Source organism: Malania oleifera, chromosome 7 (assembly GCF_029873635.1).
Source record: "Malania oleifera isolate guangnan ecotype guangnan chromosome 7, ASM2987363v1, whole genome shotgun sequence".
Lineage (NCBI taxonomy): Eukaryota > Viridiplantae > Streptophyta > Magnoliopsida > Santalales > Ximeniaceae > Malania > Malania oleifera.
This window is the reverse complement of record NC_080423.1, coordinates 72,703,663-72,720,577: the sequence shown is the minus strand read 5'-3', so window position 1 is coordinate 72,720,577 and position 16,915 is coordinate 72,703,663. Positions and strand designations below refer to the sequence as shown.

At 38.8% G+C, this 16,915-nt stretch overlaps 1 protein-coding gene across 1 annotated transcript; it reads right to left on the bottom strand.

The window, feature by feature from the left end:
• Positions 1 to 408: 408 nt before the first annotated feature.
• LOC131160885 (uncharacterized) lies at positions 409 to 897 on the bottom strand. The gene has a single exon (XM_058116760.1). The coding sequence runs from the start codon at positions 895 to 897 to the stop codon at positions 409 to 411; it is 489 nt and encodes a 162-aa protein (XP_057972743.1).
• Between the last annotated feature and the right edge of the window lie 16,018 nt (positions 898 to 16,915).

Genomic DNA, 16,915 nt, shown 5'->3' with positions numbered 1-16,915 from the left:
TTTCAAGACACCGAAAAAATCCGGTGTCGGTCGACCGAGTGTTCCCTAAGTCCATCTATGGTCTTGAACTTATCGATCCTTCCATGTAGGTAAGGCATTAATTATTACAGACCATGTTCTCCTAATTACTATTACAGACCCAAATGAATGATTCAATTACAATACAACATAAATAGGGTCTTCAAGTCTTCACTTCATGTGTCGTGTGCGTGCACCATATTATACGTTTATCGGTCCTACACACAAACTCATCAAACCATTAAATATCGTATTTTTCATAATCAAAACAGGGTATGACCCATAGGGTCAACACTATTTTACTTTCTTCGTTTCGTTCGGAATAATGTGCGGGGCAAAGCAAGATAATTCAATATACCTCACCGCGTACTATTGCACTGTCTACTGTCCCTACTTCAAGTTCAGGAACTCCTCTACCTTAGCTTCTCTAGACGAGTCTAGAAAGTATCTTTTGAAAAATAATTCCTTAAATCGATCCCATGTCATCTTTATAGGCACTGTCCTCCGCTGCTCAAGGAGTTTCACTGTCGTCCACCATCTCTCAACCTCTCTTGTCAGTTTATACATAAAAAATAGCACCCTCTTCTCCTCCGTACACTGGAGTACTACCAGTTCCTTTTTAATTTCCTTTACCCAGTTCTCAGTGACTGTAGGATCAGTTCCTCCTGAAAAAGCTAGAGGATTTATCTTGATAAATTTCTCAAATGAACTACTATGGCCTCCAGACAGACCTCCCTGCTCCCTGAAGTTCCTGGAAATTTCATCCATTACTTGTTGAGCCATGCTATGTAGTACTGCGTCTGAGTTGCCACCAGCTGCACTTGAGGGCCCAACACCCTCATTACCACTAGCATGGGCGCTACCACTTATAGGGTCCATCCTGAAAAGACAATGAACATAGCTTAGGACCTTATTACGTAACATACCCCTCTCAAAGCATCTAACTAGTATGTTATATCCTTACCTAATTCATCATCCCTGATCTTAATTCAAGGTTCGATCCTGCAACCTAGATACCAAACCTGATAATAGTTTACCATGGCTTTCCTAAAATCGTCACCCCATGAAAGACACACAAATCATCACAGAAGTCCTGCATCTAGACTACAAAACGAAACCTCAAATTCCTTTATCCTATACTCTGGTATTGTTTCCGCTACACTCTAGAGTCTACAGAACGTGACAACCTAAGCTCTAATACCAAATTGTAATGACCTGATTCTTTTACTACATGATCAATTACATTAAATACCCTAATACTATTAATTAATGATATAGTGAAGTCGACTAGAACACGAGGGTAATGGGAACACACCTATCACACACAGCGGACACCTAAGCAACGGTAAATATAAAATTCATCCATAATAACAGTACCAAAGCTATTCATAATCCACAATATTTCTGTAAAGACATATATTCAAACCCCAAAAATCCAAAAAAAGTAAAACTAGGTTCATATATCAAAAACCAACTAAACCTAGTTCAAAACTCACCCTCCTAGCAGGGTAGTATAAACTGCCCCTAATGGCGCAGAGCTCAGTCCGCCTATCTATCTAGGTTTCCTAAAATATTTTAAGCTGAGGTGAGACACCTCTTAATAAGGGGAAAAAACTAAATACAGTTGTGTGGCAACATGAATAGTTTTGTATTATAATGAATAAACAGTATGTGATACATGCCTAGTAAAAATTAGTAATATAATAACTGAGTAATAGATATATAATCATAAGCATATTGAATCATATTGATTATCTGTTATTATTAAATCATCTTCTATAACTGATAATACTGAATTATACCCAAAATGGATAGCTAGCTGATGTCATGTATTACCCCTCTGACGGGTAGTGCAGCCCGAAAGGGGGACCTGAAAATGGCTGGCCGATCACTACCAAGTCAAATGTGTGTGTAAGTATGATGGGCCCACCCCACCCTAGTCCAGACTACCAAGGGGACGTCTACAATACTACATTAAAGCCACATCAACTATCCATCTCCCACCCCGTCTATTGGAAGGGGTTATAGCACAAGTCTGAACTAAACTAAACTGAACTGAATAGCTATGGTACCAAGCCCTGAATAATGATCTAATCTACCATCCAGGTTCTAATAACATATAGTACATATACATATACTGGTGTAACATGAAACTAGATTGATAACATTTCTTTAAGTTCTGATATGTCATAATAATCACGGCCTTACACCGAATAACCTGCTTAATTACGACATTGCGCTGGCTATCAATCACAACCGTACGTTGAGCATTACATACATACTGAACTGAATACATGTATTGTTGATCATAAGTGCTGAAGCCATAATTTCTAGTAATATCTATGATTTTTTTGAAAATAACTGTAAACATGCTTTTACTATAAATCTGACTTAACATAATACTATATACGTGAAATAATATTCATGCCACAAAATTGAATAAAATCATGAAATCTGTTCTAAAATTACATTTTTTTGACATTATACATTAAAAACATATTCCTGTTCAATAGCGGTATTTTCCCAAATATACCCATACATAGTACATGCTTTCTAAAAATTTTATCTGCTATTAAATAATAATAATTTTCATGGAAAATTAATGTTTTAGTTTATTCCCTTACCCGACTATTGGAAAGTCTCAAAAATAACTAACCCTGTAAGAACCTGAACCATGATATATGGAATAATAAATGAAGAGAAGGGTAAAATGATAATTGAGCAAGCTTCATCAACGAAGACAGAGTTCGTCAATGAAGGGCTTCTGTTACTCGGCGAAGAAATGCAGAGCCTCATCGATGAGGAGAAGCCAAGAGGTTTCGAGAAACTGAGAATCTCAGGCTCGTCGATGAGGTTGCCATCTCATCGTCGAATTATCTTCAGTGACTCATCAAAGAAGATGCCATCTCGTCGATGAGGGCGGCCGAGTCAAAGGGCTATAAATATCCATTTTCATTACTTCTCAACTAAGAAATCTAAAAACCTCTCTCTAGCTCTCTAGAAACTCAAAATACTCTCTCTTTCCCTCTCTCTCTATATTTCTTCATCGTACGTTGCTAGTATCATAGATCCAACGTAACCACGAGGATCAGTGAAGGATTCTCTACAATATTTATGGATCGGATCGTCGTTCGTTCCAGGCATTTTTGGGTTTTGGCTCGAAATCCAGGTAAGGCTCGGTTTTCAATTTTGAACCAATAGTTATGTAGATAATAGAATTGTGAGTATATTCTATACTATGATTTGTAGGTTTTGGGAACTCAGTGTGCTGTTTAGGGGCCATAGAGTTTGAGATTGATCATTTGGGGAAAAGTATGGGGATTCTGTTTATGTCGGTTTTTTTCAGAATCTAAGTCGGTAAAACTGTGTGTGTTTTGGTTACTTATTTGAGGAAATCTATCGAGTAAAACTATGGGCTTTTCATGTTACAATTTTGGGAAAAAGGCGGCATTGGGTGACATCTCTGGTTTTTAGGAAAACCGTAAATATATTGTGATATATATATTGTGTTATAGGGATGGTTGTGCCATGACTTGTTTAAACTGTATATGTTTGAAAAATCATGATTTTAGATTACCAAATGGGTGTGGTTTGTTTGGTTATTTGAGTATGCATGGTTGTGTTTTAATGAAATGCAATATGAAATGGGTTCTGAATTTTTTGAGGTACTGAAAGAGTGTCCGACTCTATATCTAAGGGCGTGAAATATTGCTTGCCATGTTTGGTAAGAGTGTTTGGCTTTATATCTGAGGGCGTGAGCCTTACTAGTTGATCACCGAAGGGTTTGGATCCACCAGTTGTACCGGTACGATGCCATGGGAGCCTGAGGCTACGCCATGTGCCACGGATGCTGTGTAATGCGAGCCAGCTTTGGGCCGAAGGGTGTGACGATACCGGCTAACTTGATCATGTGTGTGTGCATGTATGCACTGTACTGGAACTTTTTTTTTGAAAATACTGGAATTGCATTTAGCTGTGCATGTTTTGTGTCATAATAACTCTCAAATGCCACACACCGATATAACTTGGATCTACCTTCTTGAGAGGTATCTCACCCCTGCTGTACGTACATATTTTTCAAGTCCTTAGAGTAATGGGAACTAGTGTCTTGGTGTTGGGAGCGTAGTGGTCGGTGTACTGTGGGACGTACTTGGGTAAGTACTAGGACTGTATTGGGTTGTCTTTTGTGGTTTTGGCTGACACCTGGGTTTATATTTTGTATTATGGGGCCTTGATTCCTTTTGTATAGATTCTGGTATGGTACAGATTATGTATAGAAAGACATTTTTCCGCTGTGTATCTGTAATGTTGATGAATAGGGTGTCTGAGAACCCCATGGGATCAGACCCTCATTCACAGTGCTATGTCATTGATGATTGCTTAACAAGGACAGGTTAGGTTACTAGTTCACCTCTGGGTCACATTTCCAAGTTCAGGGCGTGATAGCTTGGTATGAGAGCTAACCAGGTTATTAGGTCTTGTAGACTTGGTTAGGTATAGTTGTGTGTACATACTAGAGTATAGGATGTTGGATATGGGTAGAGTAGGTTGAGGGGTTTTTTGTTACTAGAGCAGGACTCGTCGGCGGTGTTCTGTGTTTTTTCTGGAATGACAATTTTAGTAAAATCATGGCAAACCATTGACGATTTTTGTATTGGTGTGATAGGACAGACCTGGACCTGTCAGATGGCAGTTAACATGATTAGTGATAGATAATTATGTTAGTTGTATGTGTTATAGGGGTATTAATAGATTCCTATTGTGTTTTCAGAATGGAGCCCAAGAATAACAACTTGGAAAGTGGCTCCGAGGAGACGACAAGTGATGAGTCTCCTTCTGTGCCTCGAGGGTTGACGAGGCAAATCCTACGCAAGATCAGGCGGAGTGTGAGGAGACGCGAATGCTCTCCTACTGCTACGGGGTGCACCATTGAGAGGTTCACATGCATGCACCCTCCGATGTTCTCAGGAGGACATGATCCGATGATAGCGGAGGACTGGTTTGAGAAGACTGAGAGGATTCTGGAGGTCTTACACTACACAGACAAGCAGAGAACCCTTTATGCTACCCTCCAGATGTCTGGGGAGGCAGGGCAATGGTGGACTGTAGTGAGTCTACTGGAGAAGTAGAGTGTCGGTCCTATGGAGATGATGTGGGGCCTTTTCAAGGAGGTGTTCTTTGAAAGATACTTCCCAACTTCAACACATGAAGTTAAGCCAGATGAGTTTTATGCTCTAACTCAGGGAAATATAACGGTGTGAGGGTATGCAGCTTGGTAAATAGAGTTGTCCCGGTTCGCGCTGTGTTTGATCTCAAACAAGTACAAGAAGACTCAAAGGTTCGAGAAAGGCCTAAAGAAGGACATCTGCAAGTTAGTGGGTATGTTGCAGATCCGTGAGTTTTCGGTCGTGGTAGATGAGGCCATGGTGATCGAGATCGGCATCCGAGAGGATGAGGTGGATCAGGAGCCGAAGAAGAGGTTAGCACCTTCTGGTTCTCAGTCTGGATCTCACCAGTGATCATGGAAGAAAAGGAACAGGAGCTCAGGTTATCGCCAGAATACCAAGCATCAGGATTCTCAGATGAGCCAGTTAGGTGATCGTTATATCAGGTGCCACAGATGGCATAGTAGTGAATGCCAGCCGTTTGGGGGTAACTGCTACAACTATGGCCAGTCAGGTCACATGTCACGAAATTGTCACACATCAAAGAGGGGTACGCCTTCTTCGAGTCAGAATCAAGGAAGTAATCAAGTATCTTGGGGAAATTATCAAGCAAACATAGCTCCGGTAAGGGTGTACTCGCTTAATTCAGCGAATGCTAAGCATGCAAGGAATGTGGTGACAGGTACTATGATGTTGCTTTTAAATAGAGTTGTGGTCTTATTTGATTCGGGTGCTACCCATTCCTTTATATCTATTAATTTTATGAAACTGTGTGGGGTGGAGACCTAAGACGTGAATGAAGGGTTGTCTGTAGCTACACCATCTGGGAGTGTATCATTTTGTAGAAGGATGCTAGAAGACTGCCTAGTGGTTGTTCAGGGAAGACTGCTACCGGCGAATCTTGTGGTATACAACATGTCGAGATTTGATGTCATATTGGCGATGGATTGGTTATTCTCCAGTTACACTGTGATTGACTGTCGTAGAAAGGAGGTAGTGTTTAGACCTTTTGGGGAGCAGAAGTATGAATTTATGGGATCGTGTGTGCGTTCGATGCCACAGGTTCTATCGGCACTACAGGTGAGAAGGTTACTCTTAGACAGATGTCAAGGGTACTTGATTTGTGTGAGGGAACCACCGCGGGATGAGTTGAGGCTCGATGATATTCGGGTGGTCAGCGAATTCCTGGATGTGTTTCTAGAAGATTTACCTAGTTTACCTCCGAATTGTGTGGTGGAGTTCGCAATAGAGTTGCTGCTTGGAAAGGTACTGATCTCTAAAGCTCTGTACCAGATGGCTCCAACAGAACATCAGGAGTTGAAGGAGCAATTGCAGGAATTACTGGACATGGGCTTCATTCGACCGAGTGTTTCACCATGGGGAGCTCCACTTTTGTTTGTGAAGAAGAAGGATGGGTTGATGCATATGTTCATTGATTTCCATGAGATTTACAAGGTGACTGTGAAGAATTATTACCCTTTGCCTCGTATCGATGATCTCTTTGACCAGCTATAGGGGATGCAGGTCTTTTTGAAGATCAACCTACGGTTAGGGTATCATCAGGTGAGGGTTCGATCTGAAGATGTTGCGAAGACTGCTTTCCAAACCAGATATGGCCACTACAAGTTCTTAGTCATGCCTTTTGGGTTGACGAATGTTACGGCAGTGTTCATGGATCTTATGAACAGGGTTTTCCATAAGTACCTGGACCAGTTTGTAGTGGTGTTTATTGATGATATTCTGGTATACTCGAGAAGGTCGGAAGAGCATGAAAGCCATCTAAGGGTAGTATTACAAATTATGTGGGAGAAGAAGTTGTATGCTAAATTGAAGAAGTGTGAATTCCGGTTGAATCTGGTTGCATTCTTAGGCCATGTGGTGTCTAAGGATGGAATCTCAGTTGATCCTAGCAAGATTGAAGCTATGGTTGGCTGGGTGAGGCCAAAGAGTGTTCCGAAGGTTCGGAGTTTTCTGAGACTGGCGGGTTATTATTGTTAGTTCGTGGAAGGGTTTTCTTAGTTGTCTGGGCCTCTGACTCAATTGACCAAGAAGGGGGTGAAGTTTAAGTGGACCAATGATTGTGAACAGTGCTTTCAAGAGTTGAAGCACCGGCTGGTTACTGCTCCGGTTTTGACCATTCCTTCTAGGGAGGGCAGTTTTTTGATTTATAGTGACACGTCTCTGAAAGGTTTGGGATGTGTGCTCATGCAGCAGGGTAAAGTAGGAGCGTATGCTTCTCACCAACTGAAGGAATACGAGAAGAATTACCCTATGCATGATTTGGAGTTAGCTGCTGTTGTATACGCACTGAAGATCTAGCGACACTACTTGTATGGTGTGCAATGCGAGATTTTCACTAATCATAAAAGCCTCATATACTTTTTCACATAGAAGGAGTTGAATGTGAGGCAGATACAGTGGCTTAAGCTAATCAAGGACTACGATTGTACCACCAATTATCATCCGGGGAAAACTAATGTGGTAGCTGATGCGTTGAATCAGAAGTCAGATCATGCGGTAGTATCTATAGTTGTAGCTCAGCATCATATCAGATGGGATCTGGAGAGCCTGGGTGTAGAGTTGGTGTTGGGTGATCATCAGGCTTTCATTGCTAGCTTGGTGATTCAGCCAACTTTGTTTGAGCATATTAAAGCTGCGCAGGCTAGTGATGCAGAGTTGACTGAGATTATGGAGAAAGTACAGTAGGGTTTAGCTATGGAATTTAACATCTCTGAGGGAGGTGTGTTGAGGTTTGGGACCAGGTTATGTGTTCCTAACGACAACGACATCAGAAGGACAATTCTAAAGGAAGAGCATCGTTCATTGTATACGATACATCCTGGTCGTACGAAGATGTATCGGGATTTGCACGAAACCTTCTAATGGAGTGGTATAAAAAGGAAGATTGCTCAGTTTGTGGAGCAGTGTCTGACGTGTCAACAAATGAAAGCTAAACATCAAACGTCAGCAGGGTCATTACAGCCCTTAGCTATTTCGAAATGGAAATGAGAGCATATCTCCATGGATTTTGTGATTAGATTGCCGCCAGCACTCCACAGGTAGAATTCTATTTGGATGATTATGGATAGGTTGACAAAATATGCTCATGTTTTACCGATGAAGGTTAGCTACCCTTTGAGTGGGCTAGTAAATATGTACATGCATAATATAGTTAGGATGCATGGGATACCAGTGTTAATTGTGTCAGATCGAGTCTCGAGGTTTACTTCTCGATTCTAGACAAGCTTGCAGGAAGCACTGAGGATGAAGCTTACTTTCAATACAACGTTCCACCCCCAGAATGATGGACAGTCAGAGAGGACAATACAGATCTTGGAGGATATGTTACGGGCTTGTGTATTAGACTTCGGTGGTAACTGAAAACAGTTTATGCGACTAATAGAGTTCGCCTATAACAATAGCTTCCAAAAGAGTATCGGGATGGCACCGTTCGAGGCTCTGTATGGTCGGAGGTGTTGATCTCCTCTGTATTGGGATGAGATTGGTGAACGTCAGGTATTAGGACCTGAACTTATGCAGCAGGCATCTGAGAAGGTGGGTTTGATCTAGGATAGGATTAAATCAGCTCAGAGTTGGCAGAAGAGTTACGCGGATGTTCGCCACTGTGAGTTAGAGTTCGTGGTGGGGGGTAAAGTATTTCTGAGGATTGCTCCAATGAAAGGGGTGATGAGATTCGGGAAGAAGAGCAACTTGAGCTCGAGGTATATCGAACCATTCGAAATTTTTGAGTGAGTGGGTTCGGTAGCCTATAGGATCCACTACCCCCGGCACTCTCAAGAATCCACGATGTGTTTCACGTATCCATGTTGAAGAGGTACGTGTTAGATCCTTCACATATTATTAGTTATGAGGACTTGGAGATTTGGGATACTTTAGCGTATGAAGAAATATCTGTTCAGATTCTTGACTGTAAAGCTCAGTAACTATGTACCAAGGATATACTGTTTGTGAAGGTATTGTGGCAGAATCATAAGGTTGAGGAAACTTCTTGGGAATTGGAAGTGGAGATACGCTGAAAATATCCATAGTTGTTCTGAGTGTGTGTACATTACCCTACTTTGTATTGTAATAGGTGGTTAGTCATTGGGAGTGTGTCTTATTATGAACTTCTGAGATGGTTATTATATGTAACCACGATATTCCTCTGCCATAAGTGAGGGCATGTATATATTGTGACGGGGCTGCGTTATAGTAGTCGCCGGTTCTTTCTAGAGTTGAGTGTGTGTTTGGTTATGTGAATGAGTTCATGAATGAGAGATTGCAAATTTTGAGGATGAAATTTTTGTAAGGAGGGGAGGTTGTAAGAACCCGAACTGTGATACATGGAATAATAAATGAAGAGAAGGGTAAAATGATAATTGAGCAAGCTTTGTCGACGAAGCCAGAGTTTGTCAACGAAGGCCTTCTATTACTTAGCGAAGAAATGCAGAGGCTCGTCAACGAGGAGAAGCCAAGAGGTTTTGAGAAACAAGGAACCTCAAGCTCGTCGACGAGGCTGTCGTCTCGTCGATGAATTATCTTCAGCGCCTCATTGACGAAGACACCATCTCATCGACGAGGGCGGCCGAGTCAAAGGGCTATAAATATCCATTTTCATTACTTCTCAACTAAGAAATCTAAAAACCTCTCTCTATCTCTAGATCTCTTCGTCGTACATTGTTGTAATCGTAGATTCGACGTTACCACAAGGATCAGTGAAGGATTCTCTACAAGATTTACAGATCGAATCTTCGGTCCATGCATTTTTGGGTTTTGGCTCGAAATCAAGGTAAGGCTCGATTTTCAATTATGATCTGATAGTTATGTAAAGAATAGAATTGTGAGTATGTTCTGTTTTGTGGTTTGTAGGTTTTGGGAACTCAGTGTGCTGTTTAAGGGCCGTAGAGTTCTTGATTGGTCATTTGGGGAAAAGCTAAGGGGATTCTATTTATGTTGGTTATTTTCAAAATCAGACTCAGTAGAACTGTGGTTCATGGTCCTGTGTGTGTTTTGGTTACTCATTTGGGGAAATCTAATGGGTAAAACTATGGGTTTTTCATGTTACAGTTTTGGGAACAGCATTAGGTGACATTCCTGGTTTTATTGGAAAAATCGTAAATATATTGTGATATATATTGTGTTATAGGGATGGTCGTGCCTTGACTTGTTTAAACTGTATATGTTTGGAAAACCATGATTTTAGATTACCAAATGAGTGTGGTTTGTTTGGTTATATGAGCATGTATGGTTATGTTTTGATGAAATGCAATAGGAACAGGGTTTCGAATTGTTCTAGGTACTGAAAGAGTTTCCGACTCTATATCCGAGGGCGTGAAATATCGCCTTCCATGTTTGGTAAGAGTGTCCAGCTCTATATACCAAAAGGTGTGGATCCACCAGTTGTACCGGTACGATGCCATGGGAGCCTAAGGCTACGCCATGTGCCGAGGACACCATGTAATGTGGGCTAGTTTCGAGCCGAAAGATATGACGACATCGGGTTACTTGATCATATGTGTGTGCGTGTATACACTGTACTGGAACTATTTTGTGAAAATACTAGAATTGCATTTAACTGTGTATGTTTTGCATCATGATAACACTTAAATGTCACACACCGATATAACCTGGATCGGCCTTACTGAGAGGTGTCTCACCTCTGCTGTATGTACATAGTTTTCAGGTCTTTTGAGTAACCGGAACTAGCGTCCTAGTGTTGGGAGCGTAGTGGTCGGTGTACTGCGAGAAGTACTTGGGTAAGTACTAGGACTGTATCGGGTTGTCTTTTGTGATTTTGGCTGACACCTGGGTTTATATTTTGTACTATGGAACCTCGATTCGTTTTGTATAGACTCTGGTATAGAAAGACCTTTTTCCACTGTGTATTTGTAATGTTTATGAATGTGTATAGGGTGCCTAGGAACCCCACGGTGTCGGACCCTCATTCATTGTGATGTGCTATTGATGATTACTTAATACAGGGGCAGGTTAGGTTACTTGTTCACCCCTTGGTCCCATTTCTAGGTTCAGGGCGTGACAAGCCCTGCACCCGAGGGGTTCTTAGTTCAACATCCTAAAAATAACATTTCCCCTAATAGAACTTCAATATTTCTACAAGTATTACTTTTCTATAACTTCAGAAATACCAAATATTTATTAAAAAGCCTAAGATAACCAACTTACCCTAAATCTGGGATGGTGTCCAAGTTGGCCCTACCAACAATCTACTCCAGCAGAATTGAAGAGAAACTTCCCAGGAGTAGCGTGGTAGCTTCAGATCGTCAAACCGGAGAAGAATCGGCCCGAATTTCTAGAGAGAATGGGAGGGGAGCCGTACAACAGAGAGAGAGAGAGCTAAGAGACTCTTGCAGAAAGGGTGTTCTTGGCCTTATAATGCTTAGCCACGTGTCTTTTTCGTAGAGACACGTCACTTCATCGACAAGGCCATGAAGAAATTTTGTCGACGAACACTTACTCTTCGTCGATGTATTTTAGGTCCTAAAACAACCTTCTCGGTATCTTCTCGTTGACGAGACACGTGTCCCCATCGAAGAGCCCAAGAAGCCCATTTGTCGATGAGACCCTGCTGAATCTCCCATTTCAATTTCTTTTCCTCTTCTCCTCCTATGGTAGTGGGTGAATGGTGTATTTGAAAGTGTGTAAATATGTGTGTTTGAGTGCGTGAAATTGTGTGTGTGTGTGTGTGTGTGTGTTTGAGTTTGTGAAACTATGTGTGTGTATTTGAGTGCGTGAAACTGTGTGTGTGTGTGTGTGTATTTGAGTGCGTGAAACTGTGTGTGTGTGTGTGTATGTGTGTCAGGGTGTTTGAGTGCATGAAACTATATGTGTGTGTATGCATGTGTTTAGGTGCATGTGGTAGTGTGTGTGTGTGTGTGCGTGTGTGTTTGTGTGTATTTGAGTGCATGAAATTGTGTGTGTGTATTTATGTGCATAAAACAGTGTGTGTGAGAGGTGCTAGGTAGCCGGAAACAAAGAGATGAGGGAATGACGAGAGACAGAGAGAGAGAGAGGTCATGCAAGTGAGCGTGTGAGGAATCGACACCGTCATTTATCCTGTTGGGTTTTGTCCGAGAAAGGGGCTGTGTGTTATAACATAACTACTCGCCTCTCACAGTACTCCGACGATGGAAAAGGAGAGAATCTGAGAGAGAGTTAGACATATGGGAGAATGAGAGTGAGGGTGAGAATGGGAGATCCAAGAGTGACTGGTGGAGCAGGGCTGGGAAGGAGAGACCATGAAGGAAGCTGGTTTGCGAGGGAGAGACAGTGAACAGTGAAAATGGAGATTCCTTTCCTAACACCCATCAATCAATACAAACTATATCACCCCTCCACATCAAAAAACCATCCAAAAACTATCACAAGGCACAAACCAAAGCCAACTCCAGAATAGTTTAACGAATGCATCTACCACGATCTAGATTTCCTAGTGGCTACAATGATCCACACACAAAATAAACACAAAACCATGAAAATCGCATGAATGGCAAGAGAAAATCGAATTCCCACCAAAGAAACAGGAAAACACACAGAAGATCAAGGTCTACATAAAAAAATAAAAATAAAAATAAAAATAAAAATAAAAAAACCAAAAGCACAAATGAAAACAAATCTAAATACCAAACGAGAGAAGAAGAGAGGGGAACATGAAGCAGAACCTAAGCATCAGCTTCCACAAATTTCCTTCGCCTACCTGCGTAGTTGAAGATCGTAACCAGTGATGCATGCAAGAGGCCTTAATGGCAATGCTGAGCTCCAAATCCAAGAACGTGAGAAACCCAATCTTCACGACATCAACACAGCAAGGAAGAGTGACAAGACCATGGATTGACGACGTCAGAGAGAGAGTGAGACCTAAGAGTTTCAGGGTGAGCTAGAGATGGTGGTCAGAGAATGAAGGTAGGGAAGGTTGTATGGGGTGGTTGAGAGAGAAGTAAAGAGACCCCAGTTTGAGATGGAGATTGGCTAAGATGGAGATTGGCGGTGATGGTGGCTTTGGAGGTGCGGTGATGGTGGTCACTACAAAAAAACAGGTTTTCAGTGAGGAAAGTATTAGTAACGGTTTTAAAATCGTCACTAATAGTGTTGTATTAGTCATGGATTTTAAGAACCGTCACTGATACTTTTGTCACTAAAAACTACGCGGTAAATAATTTTCGCGTGAAAATTTTTTCTAAAAAATATTAGCGACGATTCTCGAGTATTAGTGATGGATTAAATTCATCACTAAAAGTCACTTATTAGTGACGATTAACAAACCGTCACTACTAATATTTATGAATATATTAAAAAAATTTATTTAAAGGTATTAGTGACGGATCTCCCAATCCATCACTAATAATGGTGTATTAGTTATGGTTTTGAAATCCATCACTATTAGTTTTTTTTTTATTTAAAAAATATATTAAAAAAATTTAGTTAAGGGTATTAGTGATGGATTGGGAGATCTGTCACTAATAAGAGGATATTAGTGACGGTTTTGAAACCGTCACTACTAGTGTTTTTTATTTAAAAAAATATAAAAAAAAATAGTTAAGGTTATTAGTGACAGATTGGAAGATCTGTCACTAATAAGAGGATATTAGTGACGGTTTTGAAACCGTCACTACTAGTGTTTTTTATTTAAAAAATATAAAATAAATTTAGTTAAGGGTATTAGTGACGGTTTGGGAGAACCGTCACTAATAATAGGGTATTAGTGACGGTTAATAGTGCTTGTAGACACCCCATTTTTTCTCAGACCCAATATAACAAAATTTTTATTATTATTGATATTACCATTATTTTTATTATTTTATTATTATTACTATTATCACTATTTATTACTCTTTTATTTTAATTATTATTATTATTATTATTGTTATTATTATTATCTTTAACTGTAAATATAATTATTATTATTACTATTTTACTATGATTATTTTCATTATTATTCTTATGATTACCACCATTATTATCATTATTATTTTATTATTATTGTCAGTATTATTTTTAGCATTTTTATTATCGTTATTGTTATTATTATTATTTTATTATTGTTATTATTACTACTTTCTTTATTTTTATTATTCTTATTATTACCTTACTATGATTTTTTTTGCTATTTCCATCTTTATTAGATTATTATTATTACATTATTATTATTATTATTATTATTATTATTATTATTATTATTATTATTATTACCATATTAGTATTATTATTATTCCCATATATTTTGTTACCATAAAGGTATAAAAGGAGGCAAAAAAATAGAAAAATAAAAATTAATAATTAATAAAAAAAAAAAAAGGGATAAGAGAGGGGGCGGAAACCCTAGGGTTTCTCTGCCCCCTTGTTTTTTTCCTATAAAGCACACACGCACACACCCAAGGAGAAAGAGCCGGGGGCGCACAGAAAATAAAAAGAATCATCTTGCTTCAGCTCGGTCCCCCTACTCTCATTGTCTCCCTCTATCTTTCAGCTCCCCTACTGCTCCGCACAGCTTCTCCAGCCGCAACCATCTCTCCCATATCTCCCATAATCTTCCACTCTATCTGTAATAACCCAAGAAAAAAAAAATGAATAATAATAATAATAATAGTTAGTATTAAAAAAGAAAGTGTTTCTCTATTAGGATTCTTGATTCCATGTTTGATGCCTAAGAAAGACCTTGTCTAAGCGAGTGCTCAGAGACCATTGCGGCTCAGTCGCTTCCTGGAGGTCGGCCTGGTCAAAATGGAATTTCATAGGATAAAACAGGGTAGACACTGTTTATATACGTAAATAAGTACATAAAATAATGTTTTAACTGATATAATTTATAAAAATATATGATAAAATAATAATAATATAGGTATCCTATGCGGGGCCCACAAGACTGTGTGGGGCCCACATGAGTCCTGAAGCCGTATGGAGGTTTACACGAGTCTCAAAGCTATTTAGGATGCATAAAATCGTATAAGAATTATTCGAGTTACGTAGGATCCATTCGGGTCTCGAAGTTGTGTGGGGCCCACAAGACTGTGTGGGGCCCACAGAGTTTTCAAAATTCAAATTTAATTCTTATTCAAAAATAAATAATAAAATAAATAAATACTAAAAATGGTTCAAAGTTAATAACAATGATAATAATAATGATAATAATGATTAAGAAAAATAATAAAATAATAAAATAATTAATTAACTAATTGATTAATTAATTAGATAAGTGATTAATTAAAAATTTATTTAATGGGAATGGTGGCAAGCACTCCCACATGGCCTCCATTCATATTCCATACTCAACCCATACCTTGCCCATCCCTCACCCATTCTTTAATTTTTAAAAAAATTATAATTTCACCCATCTCCTCACACTTTTATAAATTTCATTTCTTCCCCAAAATTTTCCTATAAATAGGGAGCTCTCAACCTTCATTTTTCACAACAATTTTCTAAGGAAGAGAAGAATTAGTGAGTGAAAGAATTTGTGGTGGAGAGAGAATTTTGAGTAAGTTCTCACTCACCCACTCTTTCCGATCTCATTGCTTAAAGATAGTTTTTGTGTTCGTAGCACACGGTAAAAGAAGAAGGTAAGTAAATTTTGATTATGTTAGTTTTTTTTTTATTTAAAATTCATACCCGAGTTTATTTTATAAGTAAATTTAGTTCCATAAAATTTCCATGAGTTTATTTTTACGCGTATTTGATTATACTAGTTCTATCTTTAATATACTTGCATCTATTTTTGGGTTAAAAAATGTTCTAATCCCCTCGGGTAAATTTTCAGCATTTATTTCTATTCAAAAATAAAATTATATATATTTTTAACACAAAAATTGTGTGGCATGAGTTTATTTTTACATTGCATTTTTTTAATGAAAATATGAGTAAAGTTGAGATTTTTACGATATCATTTTAAATTGCATAAATTATAATAAGATGATTTTAAAACCCCTTATGACAACGAAAGTTCAAAGTTACAGATGCTCGGTACCGCAGTTTAAAGTTTATACGGATCAGAGTACACCCACAGTGTTTATAGAGTGGTTATTTATGATAGTGGATTTCTCTTGAGTGCACACCTAGTTTCGAACCTGGACTTAATAAGGAAAATCTCACTTAAAGTTTACGTACGTTGATTTAGTTTGGTCGGCCAGCCAGCTAAGTCCAGTCTTCGGACCACACAACCCAGTCATGGGGGTAAACATTTACGGCAAAAAGGCCTAAGGGTGATTTTTTTTTTATAATATATGTTTATACATATTTAATTACGTGTACAAAGTTACTGATGATTTGAAGGAAAAGTGTAAGTTTACGTGAAAATGATCATTTTGGTGCTTAAATGACGATCTAAGGAAAACGTATAAGGAAAAGTATATGTATGTTTATCATAAAATATTTTTACAGTTTTAAAGTTAAAAGTTTAATTTAGCAGTTATAATATATGATTATAAAAAAATTTACTGTTGAAATTGATGACAAAAGTTTTATGCAGAAATTTTTAAATTTATATTTATTCTAAAAGCGGTATTGAAGTTATAGTATTAAATATTGTTTTACAAAATTCTTTAAAAGCTCATTTTGGCCACACACTAATAATAATCTTATTTACTTACTGAGCGTCTTCTCACCCCAATCGTATTTTATTTCAGATAACTCTGAAGGACATGTCGGAAATCAAGCTTTGCAAGCATGCGGATGGGGATTAGAAAAATAAAGATTGATTAGAAATATTAGTATGGTCTTAG

What these genes read in the sequence shown, in the direction of transcription:
- LOC131160885 (XM_058116760.1), bottom strand. Translation starts at nt 897, where the DNA reads ATGGACCCTATAAGTGGTAGCGCCCATGCTAGTGGTAATGAGGGTGTT.